General features: G+C 45.8%; 2 protein-coding genes across 2 annotated transcripts in view; both read right to left on the reverse strand.

The window, feature by feature from the left end:
• The window catches only part of SYT16 (synaptotagmin 16), a 97642-nt gene extending 96556 nt beyond the window's left edge, over positions 1 to 1086 (reverse strand). Inside the window, exon 1 of the mRNA XM_041459415.1 lies at positions 822 to 1086. Coding sequence (XP_041315349.1) covers positions 822 to 1086 — 265 coding nt within the window. The remainder of the gene's footprint in view (positions 1 to 821) is intronic.
• A 2861-nt stretch (positions 1087 to 3947) lies between these two features.
• Positions 3948 to 12706, reverse strand: SNAPC1 (small nuclear RNA activating complex polypeptide 1). The gene is made up of 10 exons (XM_041459422.1): positions 12546 to 12706; positions 11598 to 11757; positions 10441 to 10581; positions 9866 to 9970; positions 8777 to 8935; positions 8298 to 8372; positions 7621 to 7683; positions 6538 to 6676; positions 5811 to 5891; positions 3948 to 4365 (listed from the first exon to the last, which is right to left on the reverse strand). The coding sequence occupies exons 1-10, from the start codon at positions 12701 to 12703 to the stop codon at positions 4331 to 4333; spliced, it is 1116 nt and encodes a 371-aa protein (XP_041315356.1). The 5' UTR covers positions 12704 to 12706; the 3' UTR covers positions 3948 to 4330.
• Positions 12707 to 16127: the final 3421 nt, after the last annotated feature.

A 16127-nucleotide genomic window follows, 5' to 3' on the forward strand; every position in this document is an offset into this window, starting at 1 on the left:
GCAGCTGGGCCCGCTTTCCTCCTCCGAGCCCATCCCCGGGGCCGTCAGCATCCCTCAGCATCCCGCTCCCATCAGCATCCCGCTTCCTCTCCCGTCAGCATCCCTCTCCTGTCAGCATCCCGCTCCCTCTCCCGCCAGCATCCCGCTCCCTCTCCCGTCAGCATCCCGCTCCCCGCAGCATCCCGCTCCCTCTCCCGTCAGCATCCCGCTCCCCGCAGCATCCCGCTCCCTCTCCCGCAGCATCCCGCATCCCGGGCCAGCGGGGGCTCCGCCCGCGCTCACTCACCGTCCGTGGCCATGGCCGCGGCCCGGGCAGCCGCGCTGGCAGCGCGGAGAGGAGCGGAGCGGAGCGGAGCCCCGCGGGGACGCGGCCGCAGCGCGGAGGGTGCGCGCTGGCCCCGCTCGGTTCGGCCCCGCTCGGTTCGGCCCCGCTCGGTTCGGCCCCGCCCGGCGCGGGCAGCGCGGGGAGCCGGGCGCGGCCGCGGGTCCCGCGGGGCTGCGGAGGGAGCGGCGCTGCCTCTGCCGGGGCGGCACCGGGGCCGGAGCTCCGCCACATTTCACCCAGAAACGCAGCTTGGGGAGGGTAAAGGCTTCGCTTTGTCTTCCAAAATGTTGTACCGCGTCTTTTCTCGGGTCCTCAGGACAGGGCTGACCGGCTGGCGGCACGTGTGAGATACAGCAGGCAGCCCCCACCCCAGCGGGATGGACAGCGACAACTCGCAGCCCTGTGCCAGGATCACCTGCCCAGCAGGGTGCACTGAGCCTGTCTCTCGCATTTAATCGCTACCTCACTTTTCAAAACCTGCACAAAACTCACTCACCGTCCGTGGCCATGGCCGCGGCCCGGGCAGCCGCGCTCGCAGCGCGGAGAGGAGCGGAGCGGAGCCCCGCGGGGACGCGGCCGCAGCGCGGAGGGTGCGCGCTGGCCCCGCTCGGTTCGGCCCCGCTCGGTTCGGCCCCGCTCGGTTCGGCCCCGCCCGGCGCGGGCAGCGCGGGGAGCCGGGCGCGGCCGCGGGTCCCGCGGGGCTGCGGAGGGAGCGGCGCTGCCTCTGCCGGGGCGGCACCGGGGCCGGAGCTCCGCCACATTTCACCCAGAAACGCAGCTTGGGGAGGGTAAAGGCTTCGCTTTGTCTTCCAAAATGTTGTACCGCGTCTTTTCTCGGGTCCTCAGGACAGGGCTGACCGGCTGGTGGCACGTGTGAGATGCAGCAGGCAGCCCCCACCCCAGCGGGATGGACAGCGACAACTCGCAGCCCTGTGCCAGGATCACCTGCCCAGCAGGGTGCACTGAGCCTGTCTCTCGCATTTAATCGCTACCTCACTTTTCAAAACCTGCACAAAACTCCATTACAAGAAAAAAAAAAAAAAACAAGTTGCTCCCCATCTCCAACAACAGCTTTGTCCTCAGAAGCTGAGGGCTGGCTCTTATGTCCTGCCTGATGTCCCATATCCAGGTTTACATCACTGTGACTAAAGAGGAAGCAGTTTGATGTCTGTTACAGAAAGCTCGATCTGCTGAAAGGTAATGTTCCTTTGATGGTTCCTATTACAGCCAAACGATGTCACAGCATAGAGGTTGACCCAGGGGCTATGAAGATGGTGAAAGGCCAGAGGGGAAGCCACACAAGAGCAGCTGAGGTCACTTGGTCTGCTCAGCCTGGAGGAGAGTGTGGGGAGAGTTTATCACAGTCTACAAGTTCCCCTTGAGGGGAAGAGAGGGGCAGGCACTGATCTCTTCTCTGGGGACCAGTGACAGGATCTGAGGGAATGGCCTGAAGTTGTCAGGGGAGGTTTAGGTTGGATTTCAGGAAAAGGTTCTTCCTCCAGAGAGTGGTCAGGCACTGATCAGGCTCCCCAGGGCACTGGTCACCACTGACAGAGTTCAGCATTTGGACAAGGCTTTCAGGCACATGGTGTGACTGCTGGGATGTCCCATGCTGGGCTAGGATGATTGTTGTAGGTCACATTCATCTCAGGATCTTCTACAACTCAAAGTCCTAAGTGCTAGGAGAAAGACAGAGCTTAGCACTAAAAAAAAAAAAAAAAAAAAAAAAAAAAAAAAGCAACAAAAAGCAAGCAGACTGCTTCTGATTTTAGTCTGAAAAAGAAAGTGTTTAGAATGAGTGCAAGAGTCCCTCCAGCTCTGTAACGTGTCTTTATGCAGATGGTGATTAATTAATTTTTCTCTGTGCTCGCTACAATAGAGATGTGCAATTGGTAGCAACACAAATTCACTTAATAAGAGAATTTCACAGTTATCTGGCCTTATAACAAACAGCAAAATCCCTTTTCCTGTAGGACTCTCCAATTATTCCAGAGGTGATACCTACATTGACACTAAGCTATACACACAGAGATCTCCACTCTCACCCACAGCATTTGGAATTTTTCCACATCATTCCCATATTGCTATTTCAACTTCAGTTTGAAGGCTGCAAGAACCTCCAGGTTCAGCACAGCTACTTACAGGAGCATTCCTGAGCTAGTATTTGAGCTTAATTTGTCCAGTCTTTTGCACTTACTTGCATTTAATTAGATCTTATTGGTTCCTTTAATAATAAGAATAAAAAATATATTGTATACTTTCACCTAAACAGTTTCCAGGTGCCCAAGAAAAGACTGGACACTGTGAGCAAAAATAGTCTGATTAAGTTTCCCTTTAAGGTCTCTTCTGTTTTTTTTTTTTATTTGTTCATCAAAGAGTAGAAGAAATGCACATAGGCAGGGTTTGTGCAGGTAACAGAAAAGCACAGGCATTGTCGCTGTCAGAAAATCCAAATAAAACCAAATTGTTCAAACTTTACAGAAACAATAGTTCCAAAACATTTATAGCCATAGATGAGTCCTTTTAAGAAGACCACATCCGAACCATCCACAGCCTTAGCTAGCCCAACCTCAGGCCAGAGAGGGTAGTGGAAGAGTGAATGATAAACCAGAAAAAAAGAGTAGAAACTAAATGTATGTATGATGACTTTGTGCTGTTACTGCTATAGGGGTTTTCACTCTGTGTAGAAGTATTCTTTTCTATAATAATTAGATCTGGACTAATAATGACTTTTGGATTAGACTATCAAGCTTTTGGTTACTCAGCTGAGTATTTGAGTGTTCAGTTTACAGTGCAGTAAGGTTTGGCTTTATTACAAAGTGTTTCCTCTTCTCTCCTTAACAAGGCTGGATGCAACTCTGGCACTTCATCATCAGCTTTTCCAGTGTCCAGCCTCATTTTGGCCCATTTCTCCTTGCCAACCAACACATTTAATATGGAAACCTTTGATAGTAAAACCATTTGTATCTCCACTGAAATTATTTTTCTTCTAGGTAAGAGCCCTTCAATTCCTCTGGTCTTTGACAGTCATACTACCAAACTAATTAATTCAAATTAGGTTCTTTTCATATTCAAAATATTTCAAATTTCTCATTTCTATTTCTTCTTGTAGAAAGGACACTTAACTCCTTTGCCTTTCTTGAAAGAACAGCTGTAATAAACTGGAGAAATTCCAAGAGAGTAACTCCACATTCCTCTTAAAGTGTTGTGGTCAGATGGGGATATTTAAGGCTACAGCCTTCCAAGGCTGAGTGACATGAATTCTACTGGATTTAGTGTTCACAGAAAATATTCCAGCTGATGATTCTCAGTCCATTTGCTTCTTCTGCTGCACTGTTGCCAAGCAAGTATTTCCCCATGCTGTGCCTGTTCTCAATGCTGAGATCCATGTTTATTTCTGCACCCACTTCTTTCACTCCCCTCCAATTTATGAAGATCATTTTGAATTCCAGTCCTGCCCTTGTACAGCTTAGGGTTATTTGCAGAATTAATGAACATCCTTTACATCTTTCCATTTTAATACACAGCAACTCCAGATCTGCTGGAGACAGGGCAGAACAAAAGGCTTATCAGCAAGTTCATTTCCACACGTGTGAGATAAAACCATGATAAGCAGTGAAGTTTACACACCATAAAATGGAGCAAGTCAACCGTGAAAAATAATTTATTGTACTAATTTTCAACAGTCAATAACCTTATGTTCAGAGATAAAGGATTATAGACATGTCTTACATGGGCAAATATTTTCTGAGACTTCTCTTTCCAGCTCAGCCAGGACACAGCAACTTCAGTCTCTCACAAGAAGCATTCAGCAGGTGAACACAGGCACCACAAGACAGCTGAAGTATCCCAGTCACTACCAGTATTCCAGCAACACCTGTGCTTCTGGTCCCAGACACTTCTTTTATGTTCCAAGGTATCCAAAACAAGCACTTGGTGTTACCTCTCACATTTTCATTTTGTCTTTAAAATTAACATAAGTGGTTCTCCAACTCAGATGATCCTCTAAAATAATCTTCTCCTCTTGGGGAGAGATACTTCTGAAAAAAATAAAAGAGAAAGGGTTTTTCACACCATCTTCCTTCATGGGAGTTGTTCAAGTAGAATGAATTCCATCCAGCACAGAAAATTAACTGGATGAGCTCTTGAGATCCCCTCCCAGTCCCTCTCCTCATTATTTTTAAATATGAAAAAAAAAATCTTTCTGGATTCTACAGCACACTATCATTCCAAGTATCAGCTGAAATTCCACTGATGAATATTTTACTTCAAAACTTACTCCATTCTAAAAGCTTTCTGCTCCTCACCAACACCTTTCAGATTTTGCTGTGAATTTGACAAACTGAATACTCAAAAAATATCTGAAGAAACTGCTTATGGGTATTTTTAATGTTTCAGAATTTACCGGAAAATTCTGATAAATGGAGAATGTTCCTGATTTAGAAAGAAACTTTTTTTCCACAAGTGGACAAGTGAAGGGAAAGTAAACAAAGTACAATATTAAATGCTCCATGGCACCTTCAATCTGACCATTTAAAACTGAATGAATTCCCACTGTCTACAAATAAAAGTGACCAGAGAATGTAATCCCATTTCAGTGCTACATGATGCTCCTTTGCTTCTAAAAACAGCAGATATAAATGCACAATGTCACTAAAAATGTATTTTAATACATTTAAATGTATTAAATTGTATTAAATATCCCTTGTATTACATGCAATTTTGGACAGTAAATTAAGTGCAGAAGATTCTTATATTATGCTATGTTCTCAAGCAGCTGAGAACAGACCCTGAAGCTTCTGAGTTGCAGAGCAGCTCAGTATCATCCAACATTGATGCTTCTGCAGAGCAACTCCACTGTAAGCTTTAAGCAATCTGCTTTACCACTGCTTCCCAATTAAAATAACATTATTTCCAGTAACCTGACAGCAAAGCCATGCATTTCCCTGCTGCAGTTCCCAGAGTCCTCCCCTGACAATGTCAGATAACTTCCAGCACAGCAGAGGATGCTGTTGCTGTACTGGAGCTCAATCCATGAAACACTGCCAGGTGAAAGTAAGGCTAGAGAGGAACCTTCTCTCCCCTCAACAAAGATGAGGGCAGAAAGGGCTCTTCTTTCCTATGTTCACAGTTACCAGAACAGGCATCTTCTGTAAGTGGGTGACTGACCAAAAAAATCACTTTTCCCTACACAATGGAACTCCTCAAGACAAACTTGTATTACAAAAGAATGAGACTCCTTCCAACTGGACCAATTTTAACTGAACACACTATGATGAAATCTGTGTAGAAAAAAATTACTCTGGGAACTTTGCCATGGCATTTCAAAGTTTCAATTTTCATGCAACAATCTGCAGGCTAAAACCAAATCTAGCTTTTGCAAGGCAGCAAGACATGATCCAAATATCAGCTTTAGTTTCAGAAAAACACAGCAGAGGGATATTAAAAACAGGTCTTTGTTTTGCTGGAATTGCAATCATTGTACCTCCTCCATCTGAGTCCTCTTCTATGATTACTGGCATCCCAACATGCCGAGTCACAGTTTCCTTTGCCACTTGCATTTCACCTGCACACAGATTTTGAGGAAAAACTGTCAGCTTTTTTTTGCTTCTACATCCCTCATCCAGAAGTTAAAAGATGGTTCTCTGCTGCTCTCCTGAGATGCTGTCAAATGCTGCAGACAAACCTACTTTTCACAGTACCTTCCATATGGCTCACTAAGAAACTTCCAATAACAAGTAATTAACACTACCAATTTAAAGCAAATTAATTACCAACTCAGTTCAATAACTCACAATGCCTTTACTGCTCCAAAACACTTCATCTACTCTTTTAAAGTCAAGCAAAGGCAACACTGCCTAATTCTCATCTCTGAAGAGGGATTAATTTCCTCAGTAACTTTTTTTCCCTAGCAGAGGCTAAGCAAGCCTGAAAACTGAGTTTGAAACTTTGAAACTAAATCCCCATCTTCAAAATAAAGACAATTCAAAACCATTTTGCTGTTAGTTTCATTTCAACTGTACCAAATAAGGAGTAAACAAAAAATTTCGACAGCGAGCAACTTCTATCAGTTGTAGAGCTGGATATCAGAAAGAGAATCTCCTTAGGAAAAGTAATTTCTCAGTGATCAACAGCAAAATTTAACCCAGTTAGCAAAGCAATGGATAAACTTTTGCAATCTCCCCAGGTTCACGGATGCAATGAAGAAGTACCTCTAACTTCTGGAGAACCTCTCCTTGCTGGCTGTGGTGTCCTGCTGGCTTTTTTACTTCGACTTGGAGATTTTCCACAATGGGACCCTGACTCAGAGGATTCCAGCTGCACTTGACGATGTCTCCTGGATTTGGAAACCTGAATGACACAAAAAAAAGCTCGACTTCTACAGCCAGATCTTGCTGTGGGGGTCACTTGACAAGCCAGCAAGGACCAAAGCCACAACTTGATGTCAGGGTGGAAAAGGGATAGAAGGGGAAAGAGGGAGGGAACACTAGTTGCTGTTCTTCACTTTTAACAGGACAATGTCCTTCTATGATTTAATGGGTGAATAATTAAAAATCCAGATTAATTAAACATTCATTAATTCCCAATCCATTCTCTGTTACTACCAACCCATGCCATGCTGCATCCCCCTACATAAAAGAAACACTTCCAAAAACTGCTGCCTTAAACTGTAAAGCCTCCTTACCATCATATTTTGCTTAAGTGCCTAGAAAACATCACTGCACATTCACAAGTCTGGACTGTTATAAAATCCAGAGTTGTGTTTCATTCAATTACACATTTTTTGATATGAGATTTTAATAAACAGAGAAAGCTGATATGTTTCTCATAGGACTGCTAAGAAAAAGACAAACCAAAATATTCTTTTAAGGGAGAAGCGACTGAAACAAAGTTTTCAAGAACTTGCAAGTGACTTTAAACTCCCCAGTCCCATTTTCACAGGCATCTTCCAAGATTCCAATATCTAAGATACAAAGAATCTGAGCAATTAAACTCTCACATATTTTTATACATCTTCTTAAAATTCCATCTACCTAAACAGAGAGGAAATATTAAAAGATACCCTGTAAAGGAAAATCCCCCAAGCACAGGCCTTATCTGTACTGTTCCATAAATCTAATAGGAATAAGAGCTTTGGGTTTCCCTGCTGTGTTAGGGAAACTAGAACATTCAAAAACTGAATTACAGAATGCAGTTTTAACTCATTCCTTTTTGACCCAACATTTACATTAAACTGGTACTTAAAACTGTTCCTGAAAAATAAATGCATCCCCATTATCAATTTTCATACCCACCTCAACAACTGCAGAATAAGACTTGTATTTGATTCTGGCCAGGGCACTTGCTCTTTCAGAACCCTGTAAAGAAACAAGAGTCCAGTCAGAAAATATTCTTATTCTATTACAGCAGTACTGAAATATTACATCAGGCAACCACTTGAGCAATAGCTCACTACAGCTGTAACTATATAATTAGTTCTACAGAATTTCCATGCCACCAAATTGTACTTCAAGGAAAAAATTTCATTAAAAAGACAGAGCATAATTTTGGTTGCCTTCACTGTTACAAAGCTCAGGAGGAGAAAATTCAAATTTGAAACTTCACATCTTACCCAAATTCAAAGCAGACAAGTGCAACATGAAATAATTTTGCAGCATAAAAAATTAATATTGCCTTTAGCTGAAACTCCAGGAGGAAGTGTAAAGGAGTTTGGCTGAGAAAATACAGCTCTTTTCCCTCCTTACCTGAGAGAGACTTTTTATGGTGATCATGTAAGAGCGGTCACAGCAGTGAATGCTCACAGCTCAATAGAAAACAATGTGAGTTTAAAACAAAACCATGCAACCAGCCCCACTAGCTGTCCTTGGACTTTATTTTGATACTATCAAACTTTGACCTAGAAGTTCAGCCCGAGATCTGAAGTCAAAAAATTAACAGATCTGGCCTGTGCAATGCAGCAAAGTTTCCTTACCTCTGTTTCTAGAAAAGTCTCTTCTTTCTTTTTGTTTTCTGTTTCAAGAGTCACTTTAGCATTTCGGAGTAATTTCTGTGGGGAAGAAAAGTGTTTTTCTTTAAACATCTGTGATATACAAGACAGCTAAAATCCAAGAACTGCAAAAAACAAGACAAGTACTTACACACATGCCCATTTTCTACATCTACCTTACACTGTGGCCCTTCTTTGATGCAGGAATGTGTTACAGAGGTATTTCATGAGGTCAGACCCTCAGGGCTTCCCTCTCAGCAGTCAGCTGTGGTATCCCAGAGGCACGACCACCCACAAGTCCTTTCTTCCGCACACATCCCTGCCTCAGGTTTCACACACTGTATGCCATCAGTGTCACAGTTCCTTCTCCTTCAGTCTGAGATGTAACCACACCAAGAAATCCAGCTCTTACATGTTCACCCAATCTGCTAAGGCCCCACAGCATAGTGGTTGGTAGTACCTACCACTCTGTTCTGCTGCCATTCCTGATGTTCCAAGGTTATGTCTTTGAGATTAACCACAAAGTCATCTTTTATCAAGCTCAAGGCCTTGTCTGGCTGGGATTTGTCAGCTGAAATGACACACTTCATTTTCTGGTAGTGGTCGTGGATATTCATCAGTTCCTGAAATTATTTTTTAAAAAGTGTCTTTCAGAAGAAAAAAAAAAAAGGATTCCAGCAGTAAGGCAATATTAGTCTTCAATGTACAAACCCAGGGTTACAGAAACCATTCTAAGGAGACCAATGGACCAGGAGGAATGTTAGAAACTGATTGTGGTTAGATTATTTGAGTTTTAGAGCCAAGGAACCCTGCTAACCAGAACTGATCCATCTAATAAGCTAAAGAAGAAAGAGTACCTTATATTAAATAATATACTAAAAATATTCAGGGCCACTGCTCACACACGGTTCATTCTGATACTGTGGTTTATTTTCATCTCTTTGGAGGAAACAGTTTATTTCACAGATTTCTGTACCACTGCAGTCAACCTTACTGATACACATTTGCCAGCAATAAATGAAAAAACCTGCAAAGAAAGTTCCATCACTAAGTGATATAAGAACCTTTACCTGGCTTTATATAAGAACTTTTACCTCACTTGAATTACTCAGGTTTTTATCAAATGCATCATATAATTAAAAAAACAAGGTTTGAAAGGAGAAATAAAGGTGGGAGAAGGCTATGAACATGCAGATAAGTAAATTCATATTATCACAAGTATCAATCCTCCAGCTGCAACCTGCAGACATATTGAAACAAAAATGATTCACCCCCATTTTCCATTTTTCTCTAAGTGACAATTAACCATTTACACCCTTTTACATCTTATTGAGGCAAAACCAAAAACATTGGAGCATATTTCAGTATTGCAAAAGGTACCACAATTCTTCCAAACTAAATGCCACATTTCTGAGTGTCTGGTAAAAGTATCTTAGTCTGCATTCCACAAAAGGACAGAACTGCTGATTAGAGAAGTTACAGCTCTTGGACAACAGAGAAATTAAAAGACAACAAACCCCATTGATGAATCTGTAGTTTAAAGGTTACTGTACCTCCAATACATCATTAGTGATGAGGCTGTTTACTCTATTACTCGGGTCCTTAAATTCTTCTTTAAAATAATTTTCTTCAATCTTCTTCTTAGTTCTGTAGGTCAGCTAAAACAAGAGGAAATGTTTGTAATCTAAAAAAAAAAACTTTAAAAGGCACCTCTTCTTGAGAATTCCTACTGTATATCCATCAATCAGGGGATGTGAGATACTGAAAGGCATAAAACCCCATTAAAAAAAAAAAAAACAGCTCTGCTGTCACATGCTCAGAGGCAGTACTTTTCACAAATTATTGTATTATTGTCTAGTTAAGAATTTAATCCAGCACCTAGACTAATTTCCCCAACTGGTAAGACATCTCAAATCCATTAGGAACATTAGATACCGAAAAAACTATTTTCAGGTGAGAAGCATTCAAACATCCTCTAAGCTCTTCATCACCTACCTATGTAAAGCCACACATATTGCATTTTAACACAGCCTCAATTTGAGCTAACCACGAGTGCTCTTCAACTGTCAGGCATCCAAAGAGGAGGGTATTTTGTTTAAAAATCTCAGTCATTAATGTAATAACTCACTAGCTTTGGCATTGCTGTGAAATAGAAGGCTCTGGCAAGTCGCAGTCTCCTGAAGATATAGGCTGCATCATAGTGCTGGGAGTCAAGCAGATCCTGCTGAAATTTCAGGACTTCAGGCCAATCCTTGAGTGCAATTCTGATCTGCAACAAAAGAGTTACATACTGTTAAACTAATACTTCAACCATAAAAATTAACTGAGCTGACTACTGTGATCTACAGTCTACTGTGATCTGACTACAGACAACACCTGCATGTCCAGAGCTGCAGAAAGGATCCCACTATAACATTTGTTATTGCTACCATCATTTTATGCACCTAAGATTATTATACTTTCTTTGACAGTGACGTGGAACACAACTTCTTTCTGACATTTGAAAACATTCTTTACATTCTGAAGTGTGTGAAAAACAGCACCTGGGACATTCCCCTTCACTTGTGATTAGGAAACAATACTCACACCAGGTTGTGCTGCCACTGAAATGCTCATAAATGTTCTCTTTCCTTTATTTCTTCCTTTCTCTCCTGTCACATGCACTCTGCCCACTTCCCTTTCTCTCTGCTTAACCTTCTGGATAACTTCTGTACCCTCTTACTGCTATCCAGCAGTGGCTTTAAAATTGCCTAACTTCATCTTCATAAAAAGTTATTTATTCCTCTGAGGTCAAAATACGAGACATCACGGCATCATTGTAGACTACTCCAAATTCAGTTTGTTATTTAAAGAATTTGGACTCAATTTGGCACGTAGCACTCAACATATATCACAAAGTTCCTAAGCAAGCCACTTCTCCTTGCACTGAGTTTGTAATTCCTTTAGATATTGGTCTCCTATCCTAAAAGCAGCAAGGAGGCTGTCATTCACCCTCACCACCTATTTATGAATTCCTTTTCTGGTTCACAGGAAGTGGAAATAATTCAGTTTCCTCTCTGCTGGAATTCTAAAGAGTAACTCAGGCTGTTATGGGGTTCACCCTACAGCTGATGAACACATTCTCTGCCCCTCCATTTCCAGTAGCTTTCAATCTGGCTTTAAGTATTTTTGTTTTAAGAAAGCAAGAGGAAATGCCCTAACCATTTATGATGACAAAGCAGACAGCAGTGTACCACATATCTTATGCCTAGTATATCCTGAGAATAAAACCTCAGGAACAATTACCTTTTGTTTTGGCTGACAAAGCTGGGCATTATAGAGCCCATACAGAAGGTACAGAGCACCAACTCGGATCTGGAAGGAGTAGGGGGGAAAGAAGTACTGCTGGGCCAGATCTAGAGTCTTCTTTGTGACCTTATTCCTCTCCAAAGCTCTTATTCTACCACTAAAACAAGCAAACAAAAAAAAAAAGCAGCATGTTAAAGCAGGTAAATATACAACTGCAGGCTTTACAAAAATCCATAATGCAGAAACAAGCTTTAGATGTTTTAAAAATATAGAATCATTGAATGTCCTCAGCTGGAAGGGACCCACGAGGATCACCGAATCCAGCTAATGGCCCTGCAGAGGACAACCCCAAGAATCACAACCTGATAGAGTTCAGGAAGAGTCTGGACAAGATTCTCAGCACAGGCTGTGACCCTTGGGGTGTCCTGTGCAGGGCCAGGAGCTGGACTCCATGGTCCGTGTGGATCGTGGATATTCTGTGATTCACTCAAACATGCACGTCCTGCGATCACACTGTTAAACCTCAGGAGGATTGCACCAAGCTCCCTGCGGAGTCAGCGCTCAATTCACACACATTCCTAATGCACGAAATACACCGAATTTAAAACTCTTTTCCATCATTACAGAGGGACCGATGCTCCACTTTCTTTAGAGCCCAGCCAGGCAACCCTCCCTGAGCCAGGCCTGAGGGGGCACCCGCACCCCCTTTAAGGCTGGCTGTACCACGGGAGGAAACAGCACCGGGGCTGCGGGCCTGGCGAGGGGCAGGAGATGGAGAAAACGAGGGGCAGAAGAGGGGGAGGAGATGGGCAAGGTGAGGGGCAGGAGAGGGGCAAGGCGAGGGGCAGGAGAGGGGGAGGAGATGGGCAAGGCGAGGGGCAGGCGCGGCTTGGCCTGAGGGGCGGCCGGGAGCCATCCCCGCCATCCCCTCCCTCCCTCACTCACTAGAAGATGGTGTGGAAGCGGCGCTCCCGCCACAGCTCGGCGAAGCGCTCGAAGCGGACGGTGTCTGCCTGCTGGAAGGCGCCGAGCAGCTCCTCGCAGTCCTCCTTCAGCCCCGGCACGCCGCTCATCCTCGCGCACCCCGCGGCCGCTCCGCGCATGCGCTCCCGCACCACAACAGTCGCGCGGCGCCTGCGCGGCTCCCCCGCGCCTGCGCAGGGCTCGTGCCGGGAGGAGCCGGAGGGGCTGCCCGTGAGGGAGCGGCGCCGTCCCGTCCCCTGCGCTCCCGCCGCGGGTCGGCCCCGGTGCCGCTGTGTGTGGCGAGACCCCGTCAGTGACGGGCGCTCATTCTGCCCGCCCTGGGCGCTGTCCCGCTTCCCCCCACCGTGGAGGGCGAGCCCGGTCCACAGATAAAATGCCCCCGAGCAGCGCAACCCTGGGTGGTCCCGGGGAGGAGCCCGCGGGGATGAGCGGGTCTGGGGGGGATGAGCAGCGGCGGGGCCGCTCGGGCAGGCACCGCTGTACAACAGCCCAGAGATCCCGGGGACTCTGTCGAGGCGCGGGGCTTCACACTTCCCGCTCCATTCCCCGCAGGCGCCCCCGGCAGCGGGCTCGGGGGCCGTGACCCGGCGGGCTCGGGAACAGCGGTTCCCCCGCGGGAAGGGCGCCCGGAGCGCCCGCGCCGCGCGGCGTGGGGACGTGACACACCGCCACGCTCCGGTGAAGAGCCGCTGCCGGCCCCCTGCGCCGGTCCCCGCTGCTCCCCCGGCTGTCCCAAAACCCCGACGGCTGCGGGCGCTACGTTTCCGCCTGGGCGAGCGCGGCAGGCAGGGATGAGACGTCGGCCGCCCCCTCCCCCGGAGCGGCGGGATGCCGTGCCCTGCCCTTCCCTGCCCTGCCGTGTCATACCGTGCCGTACCGCCCGCTCCCCGCATGCACGGCCACACGTAGGCGGCCGGGGCAGCGGGGCGGGCGGGGAGGGGGCCGCGGCTGCCGAGCCGCACGTAGGGTGGGTGGGTGCGGCCTCGCCGGCGGCGCGGAGCGGGCGGCGGGGGCTCCCCTGGCCGCGCTCCGCCGCGCACGTACAGACCGGGGCGAGCGGCACCGAGGCGGCTGCCGGGACCAGCGCCGGCGTCGGAGAGCCCCGCGCCGCGGTGAGTACGGACCCGGGGCACCGGGCACCGCTCGGGGCGGGGGCGGGCAGTGTCCCGGGGAAGCCGGTTCTGGTGCCCGGGAGGTTCCGCAGCTCCTCGGGCGGGTCCCCAGAGGGTTTGAGGACGGGGCTCAGGTTTCAAGGCGGTGTTGCGGTGATGTCGGCTGCGGGATGTGGGAGCGCGGCTGGACAGCGGCACCGGGAGCGCTCCGAGGAGAGCGGCCGGGTGCCTGTGCACCCACGGGATGCGGGCTCGGCAGGTGCGAGGTCCTCCCTGTGCGGGGGAAGCCACGCTTCCCCTACAGCGTGTAGAGAAAGTATGGGCTTGGGATGGAGCCTTGCGTGGTGCCTTTGGGATATTTTAATCTGCAGGAGTTTTCCCAGGGACCGGATAAAAAAAATCACGTTTTGCTCTCTCAAATAATCATGGACTGTGAATGACTGTTGAATTCTGCTGGCTGCAGTACCGTGATGTTCTCCAGTTCACCAGTAGCTTCAACTAATTGATCCAAAGGTCGCTCCTTACAGCGAGGCGCATCAAGCTGTCAGCTCCTACAATGTCAGGAGCTCCCACAGTGCTCCAGGCATGCAAGCATCTTTCCCTATTTATTGCATTTCCCAAAAGGTTGCTGGACTGCAACCTTTAGCAGCCTTTATTAGGAGGTAATTTGCCATCGGCTGAACAGCACTTGCCTTTGAGCACCACTGGTTGCCAATGTCATTGACTATGGGAACAGAGATATTTGCAGAGCTGTTGCATATGAACTGTACAGGGTTCAGCAGGAGAGCTGCACCTGCCAGGGTTTGGTTTGCATTTTTTTCCTTTTTCTGAAAAGACACTTTCGTCTATAATTTGGATTCATGTTTAGAGATGTAGGGCAGTGACCCCATTCATCCAGTACATGACCCTGACTTCAACAGATTGTACTGATTTTGGAACAGAATGCCAACACTGTTAGGAAAACAAATATAACGTACTCCTCCCCACAATGGATTTAAGGATTCAAAGCACAAGTAAGTCAAAAGTGACACATCATGGAGCAAGTTCACCGTTACATACAGCTCAGACCAAGCCCTGTTTACTTATAGGAGTCATCCCTTAATTTAATAGGAGCAGAGGAGCCTGGCTCTGGAATGATGCTGAATTTGTAAAGCTCAGAGTGTGTTTTCTGATTTTTGTATTTTAAGCATGCAGTGAGTGGGGTGATTTCTCAGAGATGATGTTTCAAGGAACACTATATGGACTTTTTTTTTTCCTAAGGCAGATGGGGCTGCATGATGCAAGACGTAGTGAGGATGAGGCTGTTGTGCCCATGAGAATGTGCCCTAAGTCTTCCCTTGCAGGAAGTTTGGGTACAATGTAAAGAATGAAAATGCAGAAGAATAAAACCAAGTAACAGGGTCTCTTCGTACAATTTCTCTGGTGTGGTATATAAAATTAAATACAGTATGAATTTTTAGACTAATACTCTACTCTTCTTCATCAACTGTGCTTTCAGTGTTCCTTCAGATTATTCATTAGTACATTTTAATACAATTAATGCCTTCAAATTAAAAAAAAATATAAATAATTAGATAATGTAAGGAAGAATGTACTGGTTACTGTATCTTCTTCATACTCAACTGCTAAACAGAAGGATGAAATCCTATTTGTTCTATTAATTCCTAGTTTACAAGTTGCAATTTAAAAGCCATTTATCCTGCACTGATATAAATAATGGGGTTTTCCAGGTGCATATGGCACAAGTCTTTTTTTAAAACACCTTATATGATTGCATTAGAACACATTTTCAAGTTGAAAATATGAAAATAAATAATGAATATATTTTATTAAATGGCTTATTCCACCTATGTACAAACCTATTGCCAGTAACAGGATCATACTCTACTGGCACATGCCTCCTGCTTTCACACTTCCCAACAAGCACAAACATTGCAAAAGCTTTTTAATCTGTGCAGAATGAGTGCCATTGATTTAACGGGACAGCAGGAGTCACCAGTTCTTGTCGAGCCATTTGCGTGTACCGACAGCAACTGAAATCACCTGGAGACACGGCCATGGATTCAAATGAGCTTGTGTCTTGTTACCAAGGGCATTCCTGGTGTGATTAATCAAAGAGGCTTCATAAATGTCCTCTGTCCCTTTAGCTCTGCAGCTCTTGCTCTCTCTTTGGCTTCCTCCAGGAAAAGCTACACCGTCCCCATATCCGACTCGTTAAATTGTATGCTTGACCTCTTTTGTTCTCTGCTTAACTCAGGTGGGATAACCACATGTGAATAGGATTCAGCTTATATATAAATATTATCTATTTATATTATATTTAATATAAAACATATGTTTTTGGGGACTGTGACCATGACTGCTTGATGCCCAAGTTTTTGACAGCAGGCAGTAAAGTCTCAAACCTGCAAGGAGTTTGTTACCCTGCACA

The sequence above is a fragment of the Pyrgilauda ruficollis genome, unplaced genomic scaffold (genome assembly GCF_017590135.1).
Source record: "Pyrgilauda ruficollis isolate IOZ18807 unplaced genomic scaffold, ASM1759013v1 scaffold135, whole genome shotgun sequence".
NCBI classification, from domain to species: domain Eukaryota; kingdom Metazoa; phylum Chordata; class Aves; order Passeriformes; family Passeridae; genus Pyrgilauda; species Pyrgilauda ruficollis.